The sequence below is a fragment of the Gossypium hirsutum genome, chromosome A07, assembly GCF_007990345.1.
Source record: "Gossypium hirsutum isolate 1008001.06 chromosome A07, Gossypium_hirsutum_v2.1, whole genome shotgun sequence".
In the NCBI taxonomy this organism is placed as follows: Eukaryota; Viridiplantae; Streptophyta; class Magnoliopsida; order Malvales; family Malvaceae; genus Gossypium; species Gossypium hirsutum.
Window position 1 is genome coordinate 94,168,744 of NC_053430.1, and position 15,727 is coordinate 94,184,470.

The 15,727-nt window shown below is 32.5% G+C and overlaps 1 protein-coding gene across 1 annotated transcript; it reads left to right on the forward strand.

The window, feature by feature from the left end:
- LOC107955417 (MDIS1-interacting receptor like kinase 1) lies at positions 1-3,681 on the forward strand. The gene is made up of 2 exons (XM_041116740.1): positions 1-2,906; positions 2,998-3,681. The coding sequence occupies exons 1-2, from the start codon at positions 227-229 to the stop codon at positions 3,402-3,404; spliced, it is 3,087 nt and encodes a 1,028-aa protein (XP_040972674.1). The 5' UTR covers positions 1-226; the 3' UTR covers positions 3,405-3,681.
- The last annotated feature ends 12,046 nt before the right edge of the window (positions 3,682-15,727 follow it).

The following is a 15,727-nucleotide window of genomic DNA, read 5'->3' on the forward strand; positions in this document are numbered from 1 at the left end:
CTGTATAACAGCTGTTGCAGAACCCAAGAACTCACGAGCTCTCCAATAATTAAACTAATCACCCATTTCTTTAATATTTATATACCAATACTTATGCATCAACCACTCTTCTTTTCTTCCAAAAACACTAATGTAACCATGCCACTTTGCTCATCTTTTCCCTGTTTCTAGTTCTTGAATATGAAAATGGGAATCCATTCATCATTGTTGTTCTTCTGCTACTGAGATGCCACTTAAGAAGATCAATATGAAAATGGGAATCCGTTTATCATTGTTGTTCTTCTGCTACTGTGTTTGTTCTTGTTCTTTCGGTCTTGCTGAAAAAACCAACCTGAATGATGAAGTATCGGCTTTGTTATCGATAAAAGCCGGTCTTATCGATCCATTGAATAGCCTTCGAGATTGGAAATTGCCGGACAATGTGGCATTGAAGCATTCAGCTCACTGTAATTGGACTGGTGTATGGTGCAACTCTGATGGGGCAGTTGAAAAGCTTGATCTCTCGTTTATGAATCTCAGCGGACGAGTTTCTGACGATATCCAACAGCTGAAACGCCTTACTTCTCTCAACTTGTGTTGCAATCAACTGTCGTCGGCTTTACCGGAAACCATATCCAATCTCACATCACTTAACAGCATTGACGTGAGCTCTAATTCATTCACCGGCAGCTTCCTTGTGGGTTTTGCAAGAGCTGCAGGGCTAACTTTCCTGAATGGTTCAAGCAACAGTTTCACAGGAGTTCTCGCTGAGGAACTTGGCAATGTAACTTCATTGGAGACGCTAGACCTGAGAGGCAATTTCTTCCAGGGTTCAGTTCCAAAGTCTTTCAAGAGCTTGCACAAGTTAAAGTTTCTTGGCCTTTCAGGGAATAATCTCACTGGCCAGATACCAGGAGAATTGGGGCAGCTTTCATCACTGGAGACTATAATCATGGGGTACAACGAATTTGAAGGGGGAATACCAGTTGAGTTTGGGAACCTTTCTAGTCTAAAGTACCTTGATTTGGCAGTTGGTAATCTTAGTGGAAAGATTCCAGCTGAACTAGGGAGACTCAAGCTACTCGAAACAGTTTTCTTGTATAAGAACAGCTTTGAAGGTAAGATTCACCCATCAATTGGCAACATCACTTCGTTGCAGCTGCTGGATTTGTCTGATAATGAGTTATCTGGAGAAATTCCTGCTGAGATATCCGATCTTAAGAACTTACAGCTCTTGAACTTAATGTGCAATCGATTATCAGGCTCAGTTCCTACCGGAATTGGAGGTTTGACACAATTGCAGGTACTTGAGTTGTGGAACAATTCCTTGTCAGGCTCACTGCCGATCGATCTTGGAAAGAATTCACCGTTGCAGTGGTTGGACATATCGTCCAATTCATTCTCTGGTGAAATCCCGGAGACCTTGTGTGATGGAGGCAATCTCACCAAGCTCATTCTATTCAACAATGCTTTCTCAGGGGCATTGCCAGTCAGCTTATCAAATTGTCCGTCACTAGTTCGTGTTCGAGTGCAGAATAATCTTCTATCCGGTACAATTCCAGTTGGGCTTGGTAAACTTGGGAGGCTTCAGAGGTTAGAATTGGCAAATAACAGCCTCACCGGGACAATCCCGGATGATATAGCTTCTTCTACATCACTTTCTTTTATTGATCTTTCTAATAATGATCTTGAATCTTCTCTCCCTTCTACCATTCTTTCAATCTCGAGCCTGCAAACGTTCATTGCCTCAAACAATAACTTTGTTGGTGAAATCCCAGATCAGTTTCAGGATTGGCCATCACTTTCTGTGCTTGATCTGTCAACAAACCATTTCACAGGAAGTATTCCAGCTAGCATTGCTTCATGTGAGAAATTAGTCACTTTGAATCTAAGGAATAACCGATTGACCGGAGATATTCCGGAATCGATTGCTATGATGCCTACTTTGGCTGTTGTCGATTTGTCTAACAACTCTCTAACAGGTGGGATACCTGGTAATTTTGGAACCTCTCCAGCTTTAGAAATGTTCAATGTTTCGTATAACAAACTAGAGGGTCCAGTTCCTGCAAATGGTGTGCTAAGAACAATCAATCCGGATGATCTTGTCGGCAATGCTGGTCTCTGTGGTGGTGCTCTCCCTCCATGTAACTTACATTCACAAACTTCATCAAGGCAAAGAAGTTTCCGAGCAAAGCATATTGTTGCTGGATGGCTCACTGGGATTTCATCGGTTCTAGCAGCTGGAATCTTACTCATCGGTGGGCGATCGCTCTATAAAAAGTGGTACTCACATGGTAGTTGCTTTGAAGAAAGGTTTGAAGCAGGAAAGGGAGAATGGCCGTGGAGATTAATGGCATTCCAAAGACTTGGTTTCACAGCTGCTGACATCTTAGCCTGTATCAAAGAAACAAATGTGGTTGGGATGGGAGCCACCGGGGTCGTATACAAGGCTGAGATGCCGCAGTCAAATGCAGTCGTAGCAGTTAAAAAGCTGTGGAGATCAGGAACTGACATCGAAAACGGAAACAGTGGGGATTTTGTTGGAGAGGTGAATCTCTTAGGGAAACTTAGGCATCGAAACATAGTTCGGTTATTAGGATTCCTTCATAATGATACTAGCATGATGATAGTGTACGAGTTTATGCAAAATGGCAGCTTAGCAGATGCCTTGTACGGCAAGCAAGCCGGTAGGTTGCTGGTAGATTGGGTTTCAAGGTATAACATAGCACTTGGTGTTGCACAAGGCCTTGCTTATCTTCATCATGATTGTCATCCACCTGTAATACATCGAGACATCAAGTCGAACAACATACTGCTCGATGCAAATCTCGGGGCAAGAATTGCAGATTTTGGTTTGGCAAGGATGATGGTTAGGAAGAATGAAACGGTCTCGATGGTTGCAGGGTCCTACGGCTACATAGCGCCCGGTGAGTCAGCAGTTTTAACATCTCACTTCCATGGATTTGATCCCATTTTTATATACTAATCCTAATGTATTGCTTAATGACCTTGTAACAGAGTACGGTTACACTTTGAAGGTCGATGAAAAGATTGACATTTACAGCTTCGGGGTGGTTTTACTGGAACTTTTAACCGGGAAACGGCCTTTAGATCCGGAGTTTGCAGAATCCATTAACATTGTTGAATGGATTAGGAGAAAGGTTGGAGACAACAGAGCTTTAGAAGAGGAATTAGATCCTAATTTAGGGAACTGTAAGCATATTCAAGAAGAGATGCTCTTAGTTGTTAGGATAGCACTTCTCTGCACTGCCAAGCTCCCAAAGGACAGACCATCGATGCGAGATGTGATTACGATGCTCAGTGAGGCAAAGCCTCGGAGGAAAAGCAGTAGCAGCAACAGCGGAAATGCATTGACCAAAGAGATGCCGGTGTTTAGCACATCGCCTGTTAATGGCCTATTCTAGGAACAGAATAACATTTCCCTTTCCAAAAACTGTATTCTATCTTGTATCTAGCATTGTATTTGTTAAGCCTTGTAATCACTCACTGGTTCAATTTGTTCAGAATATCAACAGGGATATCAAGCTGGCTTTCACCTGCAAAGAAAGTCCCATTTTTCAGGGGCGAGCCATGCATGATGATAACCCCGTTGTAACTCAAATTTTTATTTCTCCTTGTCAAAGTATTTGTAATAGTGCAGATCTACAGATAAATTTCTTGTAAAATCCATCTTCTTATGCACCCAATTGCCATAGAAAAAAGAGTGTCGATTACAGTAAAATATAATCAGTTATGTATATTGGTATTCAAAAAGCAAGATTTCAAAAGAAAATATGCATACAATAATCATACAGCAACAGGAGGAGGGCACAACACAAAGGTTTAAACGTTACACAAAATACAGCTGCATTGGTCATCATCCTTTGCCTTCACCAAAATCGTTGCAGTAGGAACCATACATGAACCATGGTTGATTAGCCAGTAATAACGGTCGTTCATTAGCGATTGATTAGCAACTCTTGATTGGCGAGTCCAGATGGCTGCCAGATACCTGGTTTTGAAATTAACTCAATCTTAGTTAATTTGGTTACCAGGCTAAGGAGCTGAGTAAAATGATAGATATATTTAACTATACGGATATTTAAGGTGGGTTTGATAAATTGAAAATTGAAAATTAATTATTGAATTTTCAATATTAAATTTGATGAGTGAATTTATATTAAAATTTTGTTTGTTAAATTAATAAATATAATTATTGAATATAAATGTTGATCTTTAAAAAATTATTCATTTCTTAGTTTTAATTTTATTAATATAATATTTTATATCATTTTAAATATTTTTTATAAAAGAAAAATATGATAATTTGAATCTCAATTTTAAAAAAAAATTATTATTATTATTAATAAAATAAAATCAGTTTAATATACACCTTATCATAATCAAGCTGTTTTAGTCCTGACTTTTAGTAACGACTCGATTTTTAGTGGTGTCCAAAAACGCAGTTTCAAAACCTTATTTCCATAAACTAAGTTCATAGGGATAAAATATGAAGATTAAGGAAGTTAGTACGAAAATATATTGAAGTTAAGTTAAGTAATTTAATTGAGAAAATAGTTAATTAAAGCCTAGGGGCTAAATTGTAAAAATTCAATCACTATTAATTTTAATTTAAAAAATGCTTAAAGACCTAGATAGAAATTATTCAAAGACCAAAATGGTTATTAAATCATTGTTCTGATATCCATGAAACTAACTAAAATTTGACTAATGCAAGTATACCTATCAATTAATAATATAGCTACGGTGAGTAAAGATATCGTTCCCACGAAGACTAAAAGTACTACTAATTATCGTCTTTCTATTATTTAACTGATAAATTTGAGAGATTGATTAAAAACTAAAATTAACTAAATTAATTAAATAACGAACATGACAAAAAAACAAATCAAGAAAATAAACGATTAACAGCTAAAAAGCAAAACAATACCCAAGAAAGAATTCACCTAGATTTCATTTGTCACTATCAATTTAAATTACACAATTTTTTTACTTAGTATCTTGATCCGTAGAAATCCCTAAGTTATGCTAATCTCTCTTTCGAGAGTAAAAACAACTGACTCTAGGTTGATTAATTGAAATTTATTTCTAATTAAAACTCATATTATTGTATTAACTCGATTTATAGATTCCCAATTAGATTTGACTATAATCCGGTAGATTTATGTCGTCCTATTTATAGGATTGCATGCAACTCCACTTAACTACACAATATTTACTCTTGAACAGGGTCTATTCCTCCTCTGATTTAAGTACATCAAACATGGATCAATAGTTTAGAACTATTAAACTAAGAAATTAAACACATATAATTGAAAACACACATAATTGAGAACAATATCTAAGTCTTTATTGCGTAAAATAAAAATCAAAAGACATAATTCATCATAGAGTTCATCTCCTTAGGTATTTAGAAAATTAGTTCATGCTTGAAAATAAAAAATCCAAGATATAGTATAACCGAAAGAAATAAAGAAACCTGTGATAATCTCCTAAGAAATCAACTAGGAATCTTCAATCTTGATGAAAATCTGCTTCAGAATCGACTTCAATAGTGTTTTTCAAGCTATTTTCTTGAGTATTCTATGATGATTCTCTCTTATCTTCTTATGTTTGTCATATATACCTCTTAGAATGCCCAAAAAATTTAAAAATTGTGTTTTCTCGCAGTTCAGAGTGCCAATTCGCGAAATTGACATGGCCTTCCACATAGTTGTATGGCTCATAAGATCGTGTGGAAGGGGTTAGCATGTGTGGCTCGTGTAGTTTTCTCTGATTTTTTTATTTTTACTCGTTTTTCGCTCATTTTGCTCCCAAATGCTCTCCTAAGTATAAACGCACGAATTTAAAGGATTAGGAGCATAAAATTTACCATTAACATCGAATAATCACCTAAAATCGCATTAAGAATTGGATTAAAACATGTTACTATTAGCACTTATCATGTTCTTTTAAAGTTAGTTAAGAATGATGATAATGGTCATTTATTTAGTAAAATTATAATTAAAGAAATGTAAATAAGTAATCATAATTAATTAAGTTTAATTAACTATTTAATCTAACTATATATATAATTTATAAAAAAGGAATTCACTAGTCTTCTTCCTCCACCATTTGCCATTAAAGAAACAAATAAAGAAAACTTGAGCATTTCTTCAACGTTCTACCATAAATTCAAGTCTTTAAGTTATTTTTCTTTAATTTTTATAGATTTATGATCATGGGAGCTTGATTTAACTAGCTCATGTATCAATTTGTTCAACTGTTAAATTTTTAGCAAGTTACCATTTAAATAGATTGATGAATTAGGCTTGAATTTGATAGTTAATAAGCTTAGATCATGAAAATGACTAAATCATAAAGCTAATTAAGCTTACTAGATAACTTTGTAACATTAGAGACTAAATTGAATAAATTGAAAATTATCATGAAACTATGTTATAGATAGGATGAGTAAGGTCCCCAATGAAAGAATGTGAAATAGGATTTTGATCCGGTGTTAGATATTGAAAAATAAGAGTATCCCGAATATAGGGACTAAATTGAATAAAATGTAAAATATGTCTGACTATGTATTTGAATATTAATCGGATGTAAACTGATGTTGTTTCTATAATTGAATTATTGAATGTAGCTAAAGACAATGTCAAGCCGTCGCGAGAGAAAGGAAAAACGAGAGTCGTAGACAAGTGACAAGAATACTGTTTGTACTTTTATGATTTGAGTTCAATATATATATGCATACATGATTGTTGCATACTAACTATTGAGGTAAGATCATTACTTGTTTCATGAATCGAATTATGTTTGTCAGTATTAAATGCTAAAAATTAAATTGTTCTAAGCATCGTAGAAATGAGCATGATATGAATTGCTAAATGATATGTGATATGAATTGATGATGAAAATTGTATGAGACCATGTGTAACAACCAGATTTCTAATGGTGTCGAAAAATGAGGTTTTGGGTTGAATTAAAATTTGGATAAGCAATTTAGTTTAAAATATGGTTAATTAAGAAATGGGGACTAAATTGTAAAAGTTTAATTGCTATAGATTTTTTATTAGGAGAAGTCTTGGGGACTTTATTAACAATTATATAAAGGACTTAGATGACAAATAAACCTATTCTAAATGGATGATGGTGGGATGTGATGTTAAATTTCATTATTTTAAATTAATTAAAGATTAAATCTTAATTAAGCATAATTAAGTTAATTAAATAAGTCTAATTAAAATTGATCATATTATACATAGGAAAAGTTAGTGGAAAAAGATGATTAGTACCATCTTCTTCAACTTTTCTACCGCCTGCCATTCAGCAAAGCTTGGAAAACCTAGTTTTAACATTCGATCATCTTTGCAAGTAAGTCCCTAACAATTTTTCTTTGATTTTTATAGAATTTTTTTATCATGGAAGCGTGCTTAAGCTAACCTATGGATCAATTTAATTAATTGGCTAAATTTTTGTAAGTTGACATTGTTGAGAAATGAATGAATTAAGTATGAAATTGCTAGAAACTAAGCTTAGATTAAGAAAAAGATTAAATTGTAAAGTTGAATTGTTAATTTCGTACATTAGGGACCAAATTGAATAAAATGTAAAATATTTATGAAATTTTGGTAGAAATAAAAGGTAGAGGGTCCCTAATGAATATGTGTGAAATCAAATTTTAAGCCAAAGCTCTAGATTGAAAGTTATGCTTATCTTGGTTTTAGGGACTAAATTGAATAAATTTTAAAATATGCATAAATTGATATTTGGCTATAAATTGGCTGGTAATTGATTTTGTGGTATGCTTTGTGACTATTCGTAGCTAACATCGACGCGGAATCTTCGAGAGGGAAAGGAAATGCGAGAGTTGTTGATGAGTGACGTGAAACCACAATTTGTACTTTTATGATTCTAGATAGATTAATTACTTGTCTATATTTGGTAATTAGATTATTATATGTCAAGGTAAGTACATGGTGATGTTGTGAATGGTTTTGATTTGGTTTGATATAGAATATCGATATAGATAACTCAAATGAATAAAATGGAAAATGACATGAAATATTTGAATTGTGATATGTGGTATATGAATTGAAATGAAATGTGTTATATAATATGAAATATATGTATTTGATGATGAAATGGGATTGTAGTTATGAAAATTATATGAGATATAATATGGATTAAATTGTAAAGTGAAATTGAATATTGGTATCCTATTAGCTGTTTCGGTTGTGTCGAATATAGTTGTCAAGTCATAGGATTGGTTTGTATACGGGATTATGGCTCTCTAGGATGTACTTCATGTATCGAATATGCACTACATGCACCAGGATACACTTCGTGTGCCAAGATGCACTACGTGTGCCAGTATGCACTTTGTGCGTCAATATGCGCTTTGTGTACCAATATGCACTTTACATGCCAGTTTACCCTACTTCGGTTTATCCGGTGATGCACTTCAATTCTAGTTGGTATGTTGATTGGATGATTCGTGCATCCATCCGAGTCCAAGTCCAAGTCACATTAGTAGATATTTATAATTGGTTAACTTGGTAAATGGCATATAAATGAAATGACATGATTATATGAGATGATTTGTGTACATATGTGAATTGTGATAGATAAAACAAATAATCTATTGTGTAAATCAGTTGAAAAAGTGTCTTGGGGGCCAAAACGATTGTGAATGAGTCAATCGACTCCAAAAAAGATATTGAAAGGTAGTTAGTAATGTAAATGTTGTTACTTGAACATGACATTAGTTAGCGTACCAATAAAGGTAAATAGTTGTATGTGTTTGATTTATGAATGGCATTGAATTGGTATATATATTCATGGATTGATAAATGACAAGTAAATGGAGTTGGTCAATGATATGGAAATGTTGAATAAGTTATTCTAACATGATCATAAATATGTTTTCATGCATTGTAAGATGATGAGAATGGTAGACATTTTGGACCATGACTTGGTTAGATATTGAGTGCATATATACATCTATTTGTCTTGAAATGCATTATCTATGTTTATGCTATAATATCTTGGATCACGAAATTACCATTGAGCCTTATCATTTAGCATGCGGTTTGTTTATTCCGTACATAGGTACAAGTATTCTCGAAGCCCCGAGAAAGTAAAGTCAGCATCCAAACAGAAAAAATCAACTAAACCTAAATTTTTATAGCCTATTTCATTATATCAATGACATGTACTTAGGAATTCTTGGTCTAACTTTTGAGATGGTCACCTAAACGTACCTAAGTTGTGGATATAACTATAATAGTTTTGGTCATGTATGTAATTGACATTTATGGCTTGAAAATGGTATATTATGCATGTCTATTGTGTTTATTGGATGATTTGAAGCCTTGTAGCAAAACCTTAATGTCATATGCTAGGTGAATATTAATGGAAAATAGGGACACAAAGGTTTGTTGCCAACCACCACGTTGCAACGTCCTCTATTTGAGGTCGAGATGTCAGCCTTGTTTTATTTTGAAAACTTTGCATTGGGAAGCTTAGTTACTGTCTTCAATGTCATGACACCAAGCTCTGGAAGTCACGACACCCATCTGAAATATTTTGAAAACTTTTCAATTTAGTCCTAGTTTGACCCCAAGATGGTATTGAACTTTCGTAAACTCGTATATAACCCAAAATGATTGTATATCATGTTTTTAAGTTTGTAATACTTGTAATTTAATATTAATTGATGAATTTTTTTAATCAATCCTAGTTGCCCCAGCAACGAATGTAGCACTCTGTAGCTCTAACCCGACGATCGGGTCAAGTATGTAACGATCCAATTTCCAATGGTATCAAAACATGAGTTTTGAGACCTCATTTTCGTAAACTGAGTTCATAAACATTAAATAAGGATATTTACGGAGTTGGTGTATAGATGAACTAAAAATTGGATAAGTTATTTAGCCGAAATTGTGATTAATTAAGGCCTAGGGACAAAATTGTAAAGTCCAGTTGCTTTAGATTTTTAATTAGAAAATGACTTAGAGACTTAAATTGCAATTATTCAAAGGCCCAAAATAGTTTATAAATCATTATTAAACATGTTACAGTGGACGGTAATGATGTTAGATAATTAATTAAGAAAAGTATGATTAATTAAGGTTAATTAAACTATTAACTTAGCATAAAAGTGAAATTTGGTGGACGGAGAGATAAAACATCAGCTCGTCCAACCGACCATAAGAGAAAAGAAAGAGGAAAATGCCATTGCTAAGGTTTTAAGCTTTTGGTCTTTAATTCAAGTAAGTCTCTAGCCTTTTTTCTTTGATTCTTATGGAAATTGAATCATAGGAGCTTGATTTAGGTAGCACATTTACTAATTATAAAAATCTTAAAGTTTTTTAAGTTGCCATTGTTGATAATTGAATGAAATTGGTGTGAAATTGTTAGAAATTAAGTTTAGTTTAAGAAAATAATTAAATTGTAAAGTTAAATTGTTAGTTTAGTACATTAGAAACCAAATTGAATAAAATCTAAAACTATTATCAAATTTCAGGAGGAATAAGTAGAGGGGCCATAATGAATATAAGTGAAACCAAATTTTAATCTAAAGCTTTAGATTGAAAGTAATGGTTATCCTGATTTTAGGGACTAGATTGAATAAATTGTAAAATATGTGTAAAATGAAATTGGTTATGAATTGGTTGGAAATTTATTTTATGATATGTTTTGTGATTATTTGTAGCTAACGTCGTCGCGGAACCTTCGAAAGGGAAAGGAACAACGAGAGTTGTCGGCGAGTGACACGAGACCACAGTTTGTACATTTATGATTTAGGCTTGTATTAATTGATTGCATCTTCATATTAACTGCATTTAGAAATATCAAGGTGAGTACTATTGATAATGAAAGCTATTAATTTGAGCTTGATTGTGAATTGCTTAAATGAGCAACTAAATTGAATAAGTTGTAAAATATTATGATTTATTCGGAATATGATATGTGCTGTGAGATTGGATGAAAATGTATCGAATGACATGAAGCTTATGTGATATGTTAAATTGATTGGATTGTGATTGTGAATATAATTGATAAATGGTAATTGTACTAAATTGTAAATGAATTGAATATTTGTACCCTATTAGTTGTTCGGGCCGTGTCGAATATAGTTGGCATGCCATAGGATTGAGTTGTATACGAGATTATGTGCTTATGTGCTAGGATACACTTTAAGTGCGAAAATGCACCTCGTGTGCCTGATACGCGCTCTGTGTGCTAAGATGCACTTTGTGTGCCAGTATACGCTTTGTATGCCAGTATGCACGTTATGAGTATTTGTCTGAGTCCGAGTATATGATGTACTTTGGTTTATCCGATGATGCACTTTGGTGTCAGTAAGGTGTGTTGGTTGGACGATTCGAGTATTTGTCTGAGTCCGAGTTAGGTTAATAGGAGGTGTAAATTGTAAGATTGATAAATGATTTGAATATGGTAATATATTATGCTATTGAACTAAATATGTATATATGTGAATTGAGATAAAGGGAAATATGTTGATGATTATGAAAATAAAATGAAATCGAGCCTATAGGCCGAAACGAACCTAAATGAGTCGATGACTCCATAAATGAGCTAAATAAGGTGATGGCAAAGTAATGGATTGTATATTATAGTTAATGATTGGTATATTGTTAATGATATATTGTAAAGAATCCTAAATGAATGTTTAACCCATGACTAAATTTTGAATTAGTATATGATGAATAGTTGGATATTGATAAGTAAATTGGAATTGGTCAATCATGATGTATAAATTGGATAAGTTATTTGGTATTTGCTATAAGCATGATTATATGTTTTGATTGATGATGGAAAAGTTAATAGTTAACACATATATTAGCTTGATGTTATGTGCAAATTTTGTATGTTTTAGCCTTAAGTAAAATGTTAATGCTATGTTACACATATACCTTGAATTGTAATTGTACCATTGAGCCTTATTGTTTAACGTATGGTTTGTTTTCTTAGTGTGCATGTATAGGTGAATCTTAGGAATTTGAAAAGTCATTCCAGCATCAAAGAATTGATTCTCTAACTCAGCAAATTGTGTAATGTACTACTTGGATTGAATGTGGCATGTACCTAAGTTTTTGTTTTGTATTGTATTGTATATGGCAAAAGCTAGAAATTGGTAGTTTGATGTTATTTTGAAGTACCATATATGCATATCTTGGCTTGGTTGCATTTGGTATGTTGTTAAATTGGTTGTATGGAAATGGTTATGTATGATTTCAGGTTACCCAAACTTGTACCATGTTGATTTTTGTGGAAACAGTATGTCCCGTCACGACAACGTGACTCTAATGTCACTAGGAGGAATAACTCAGGATTCATGTTGTGATGGCATGGAATCCAGGTCACGACAAGCCTAAGTCAGAGAGTTGCGTCGTGATGAGGAACCCCCAACGTTGCGATGTCAACCTAGAGTTTTGAAATCTTTACAATTTGGTTCTATTTCAACCTTGGAAAAGAACTTTCGTAAGCTTGTATTAGACCAAAAAACAATCATGTATCGTGTTATACATATGTGTTACTTATATTTAATGCTTAATGGTTTTAAATCAAATGTAATTTGATAATAGTTGCTTTAGCAATGAATATGGCACTTTTAGGCTCAAACCCGGCGATCGGATCGAGTAATGGGGTGTGACAAGGTATGGGGTGTTACATCATGATATGTGAATTGGTTTATAATATGTAACTGAAACATTGATTACCCCACTAGTTGTTTGGGTAGAATCGGATATAGTTGGCATGCCATAGGGTTAGGTATAATGATTAGAAACCTTCGTTGCGGGACAACCCAAAGTGGTAAAATGTACATATTCTAATAGTCATCATTGTCGAGCAACCTAAGATGATAGAATAAATAGATTGTGAAAGTCATCGTTGTTGCGCAACCCGAGATGGTAGTATGTACATGTTTTAGTAGTCATCATTGTCGAGCAACCAGAGATGATAGAGTAATATATTCGTGTATCCATCCTAAGTTCGTATCGAGTTAATAGGGTTTATAAAACATGAATTGATTATATGATAATTGAAATGAAATGTGAATGAATTTGTTATACAAGCGGAAAATGATAACATGTGAATGACTATGCGAACTAGTTTATACGAGCCTAAAGGATCAATATAGAAATAGAATGAATCAATATATTTGAGGAAGAGATGAATTAAAAAAAATGAGAAATTGGTATGCTATGAAATAAAACTATATGTACGATATTGTTGAATGGCATGATATGATAAGTTTAAATGCAAGCGTCAAATGAGTTGGTATACAAAATTGTTATATGCATATATCATATGTTAATGGAAACTCTTGGCATGAATGGAATGTGAATTGGCTACATGTTGAACTTGAATTGATTGTGTTCATTTGATTAATGGTATTGTTCTATTGACTTGAATCATGAAAGTACCATTGAGTTTTATAGCTCAGCGTACAGTTTGTTTATTCTGGGCGCAAGTATAAGCAGATCTCGAAGACTCAAGAAGTGATCCAGCATCCAAACTGCGACACTTAACTCAGCAATGTTTATATAGTTCATTTAGTTTTGATAATGGCATGTACCTAGATTTTGAGCTAATTTTGTATTATAAATGGTCATTTCGGAAGTTTGGATAATTAATGTCAACTGAATTAAGAATATGATTTATTTAGCATGTATGGAATAGGTATAACATTTAAACTGGCTTAAATAAGACATTTATATATTTGTTTTAGGTGTCCTGAATTGGTACCAAATGGACTTTTTGGAATCAATGAGAGAAGTCACGACGTCAGATCCTCAACGTCGCAATGAGGAATGGTTACTGAGTTGCATTGTGGCCTGTAACCCTCGAAGTCATGACTTCAACCCAATTATTTGAAAATTTTACAATTTGAAATTTGGTCCTTATTCAACCTCGAGTTATCTAAAGAGCTTTCATAAACTTGTATAAGGTTTGTATATGATTGTATAACATGTCGAAAAAAATTTTGGACTTAATAATATGTATTAACTATTAGATTGAATTGTAATTGATCGTAGTTGCTCCGACAACGAATATGACATCCCGTAAGGTATGGGGTGTTACACTTTCCTAATGCACTTCTTAAATAACCCAACTCTTTTTGCATTAATAAAACCTTTGATTTATCACTTAGGTAAAACTTTATTTATGCACTAGTGATAGGATTTTTAATATTTATTAGTGATTTTTAAAGAGTTTTTATTATAATAAAATTCTTAGTTTTAAAGAGTTTATGTGGGAATATTTTTTTTTCTAATATGGAAAGAAATAAATATTTAACTTATTAAAGACTTATTTGATTTTACTTTCATTAAATTTTAAAATTTATAATATTTTAATAATTTCTTATCATTTTTAATAACTTCAATAAATTTTAATATTTTATAAAATTTTATTTGAAAATAAAAGATTAAATTTGTGGATGCTAAGGGTAGTCGTTTCACATTTCTCGTTTTGTCAAATCGTTGGTTTTAATAGCCAACATAATTAAAAATGGTTTTCATTAATGACAGGTTTAATTACTTCTTTAGATTAACGATATTTTAGTTTTTATATTTTTTAAAATTTAAAATTTTAGTGCTCCACTCAATGATAACAATTAAATTTATTTGGTTAAATTATGGCTTTAGTAATGTATTATTAGATCTGTCTATTCGGCCCGAAGGTCTGCTTGAAAAGTGGGAGAGTTTGGGTAAAAATATAGGCTTGAAAAATAGATTTGAGAAAAAAATAAGACTCATTTAGAAAAACGGGCTAGACGTCGGGTAAGGCTTTCTTGGCCCGAGCCCAACCCAAATATAAAAACAAAAACAAAAAAACCCTACTATTTTTTACTTTTTTTATTATTTTCTTCTTCTTCTTTTCACTATTTTGCTACTATTTCACAATTATGTTACTATTATTTTGTTGTTATTATTTAGATATTATATAACTCTTATTTTATTGTTAATTTTGTTACTATTTTTTACATTTTCTTGTTGAGTTACATTTATCTTAGTGTTATTTAAGTATACATATATATTTTTAATTTATTTTTAATTTGTTGGGAAACATTTATTTTAATGTTTGTAGTATTTTTGATGTATTATATTTTATAAAAAAATTATGTAAAAATTAATATAGGCGAGCCAGGCTCGGGTTTTAGTATTTTTATCTAGGCTAGATTTAGACAAAATTTTAGGCTCATTTTTCGGGTCAAGGCTTGTCTAAAATTTTTGTTGGGCCTGACCCAGCCCATGGACACCTCTATGTATTATGCGTAAAATTATAAATTTAATTCATGTTAATCAATTGAATTATTTTTAGTGGCTATATTTTTTGAATTTTAAATTTTTTGACCTATCAAATAATAAACAAACATACAATTACACATGTGATAATATGTTTGACACATCAAATTTTAAAAATAATAAAACATAACTTAATGAATTTAATAGCTATCATTTGGTTAAGATTAAAATTTTCTGATTCTAAAATTATAGAGACTAAAAATGACCAAATTAAAGTATATGTACTAAACTAATGACTTATACAAAATATAAGGTCTAATAACAAATTTAACCATTTACTAATGTTCTTCCAAACTTTAATTAAAGCTGACAACTTCAATATGAAAGAAACAAAATTACAATCAGGAAAGCAACCAAAACATAAAGCTAGTCTTTCCGTATTTGATAATTGTTGA

Bases quoted from the DNA above. Each gene is read 5' to 3' on its own strand.
- LOC107955417 (XM_041116740.1), top strand. From the start codon at position 227: ATGCCACTTAAGAAGATCAATATGAAAATGGGAATCCGTTTATCATTG. The intron at 2,907-2,997 runs GTGAGTCAGCAG...ACCTTGTAACAG, and splicing joins CTACGGCTACATAGCGCCCG to AGTACGGTTACACTTTGAAG.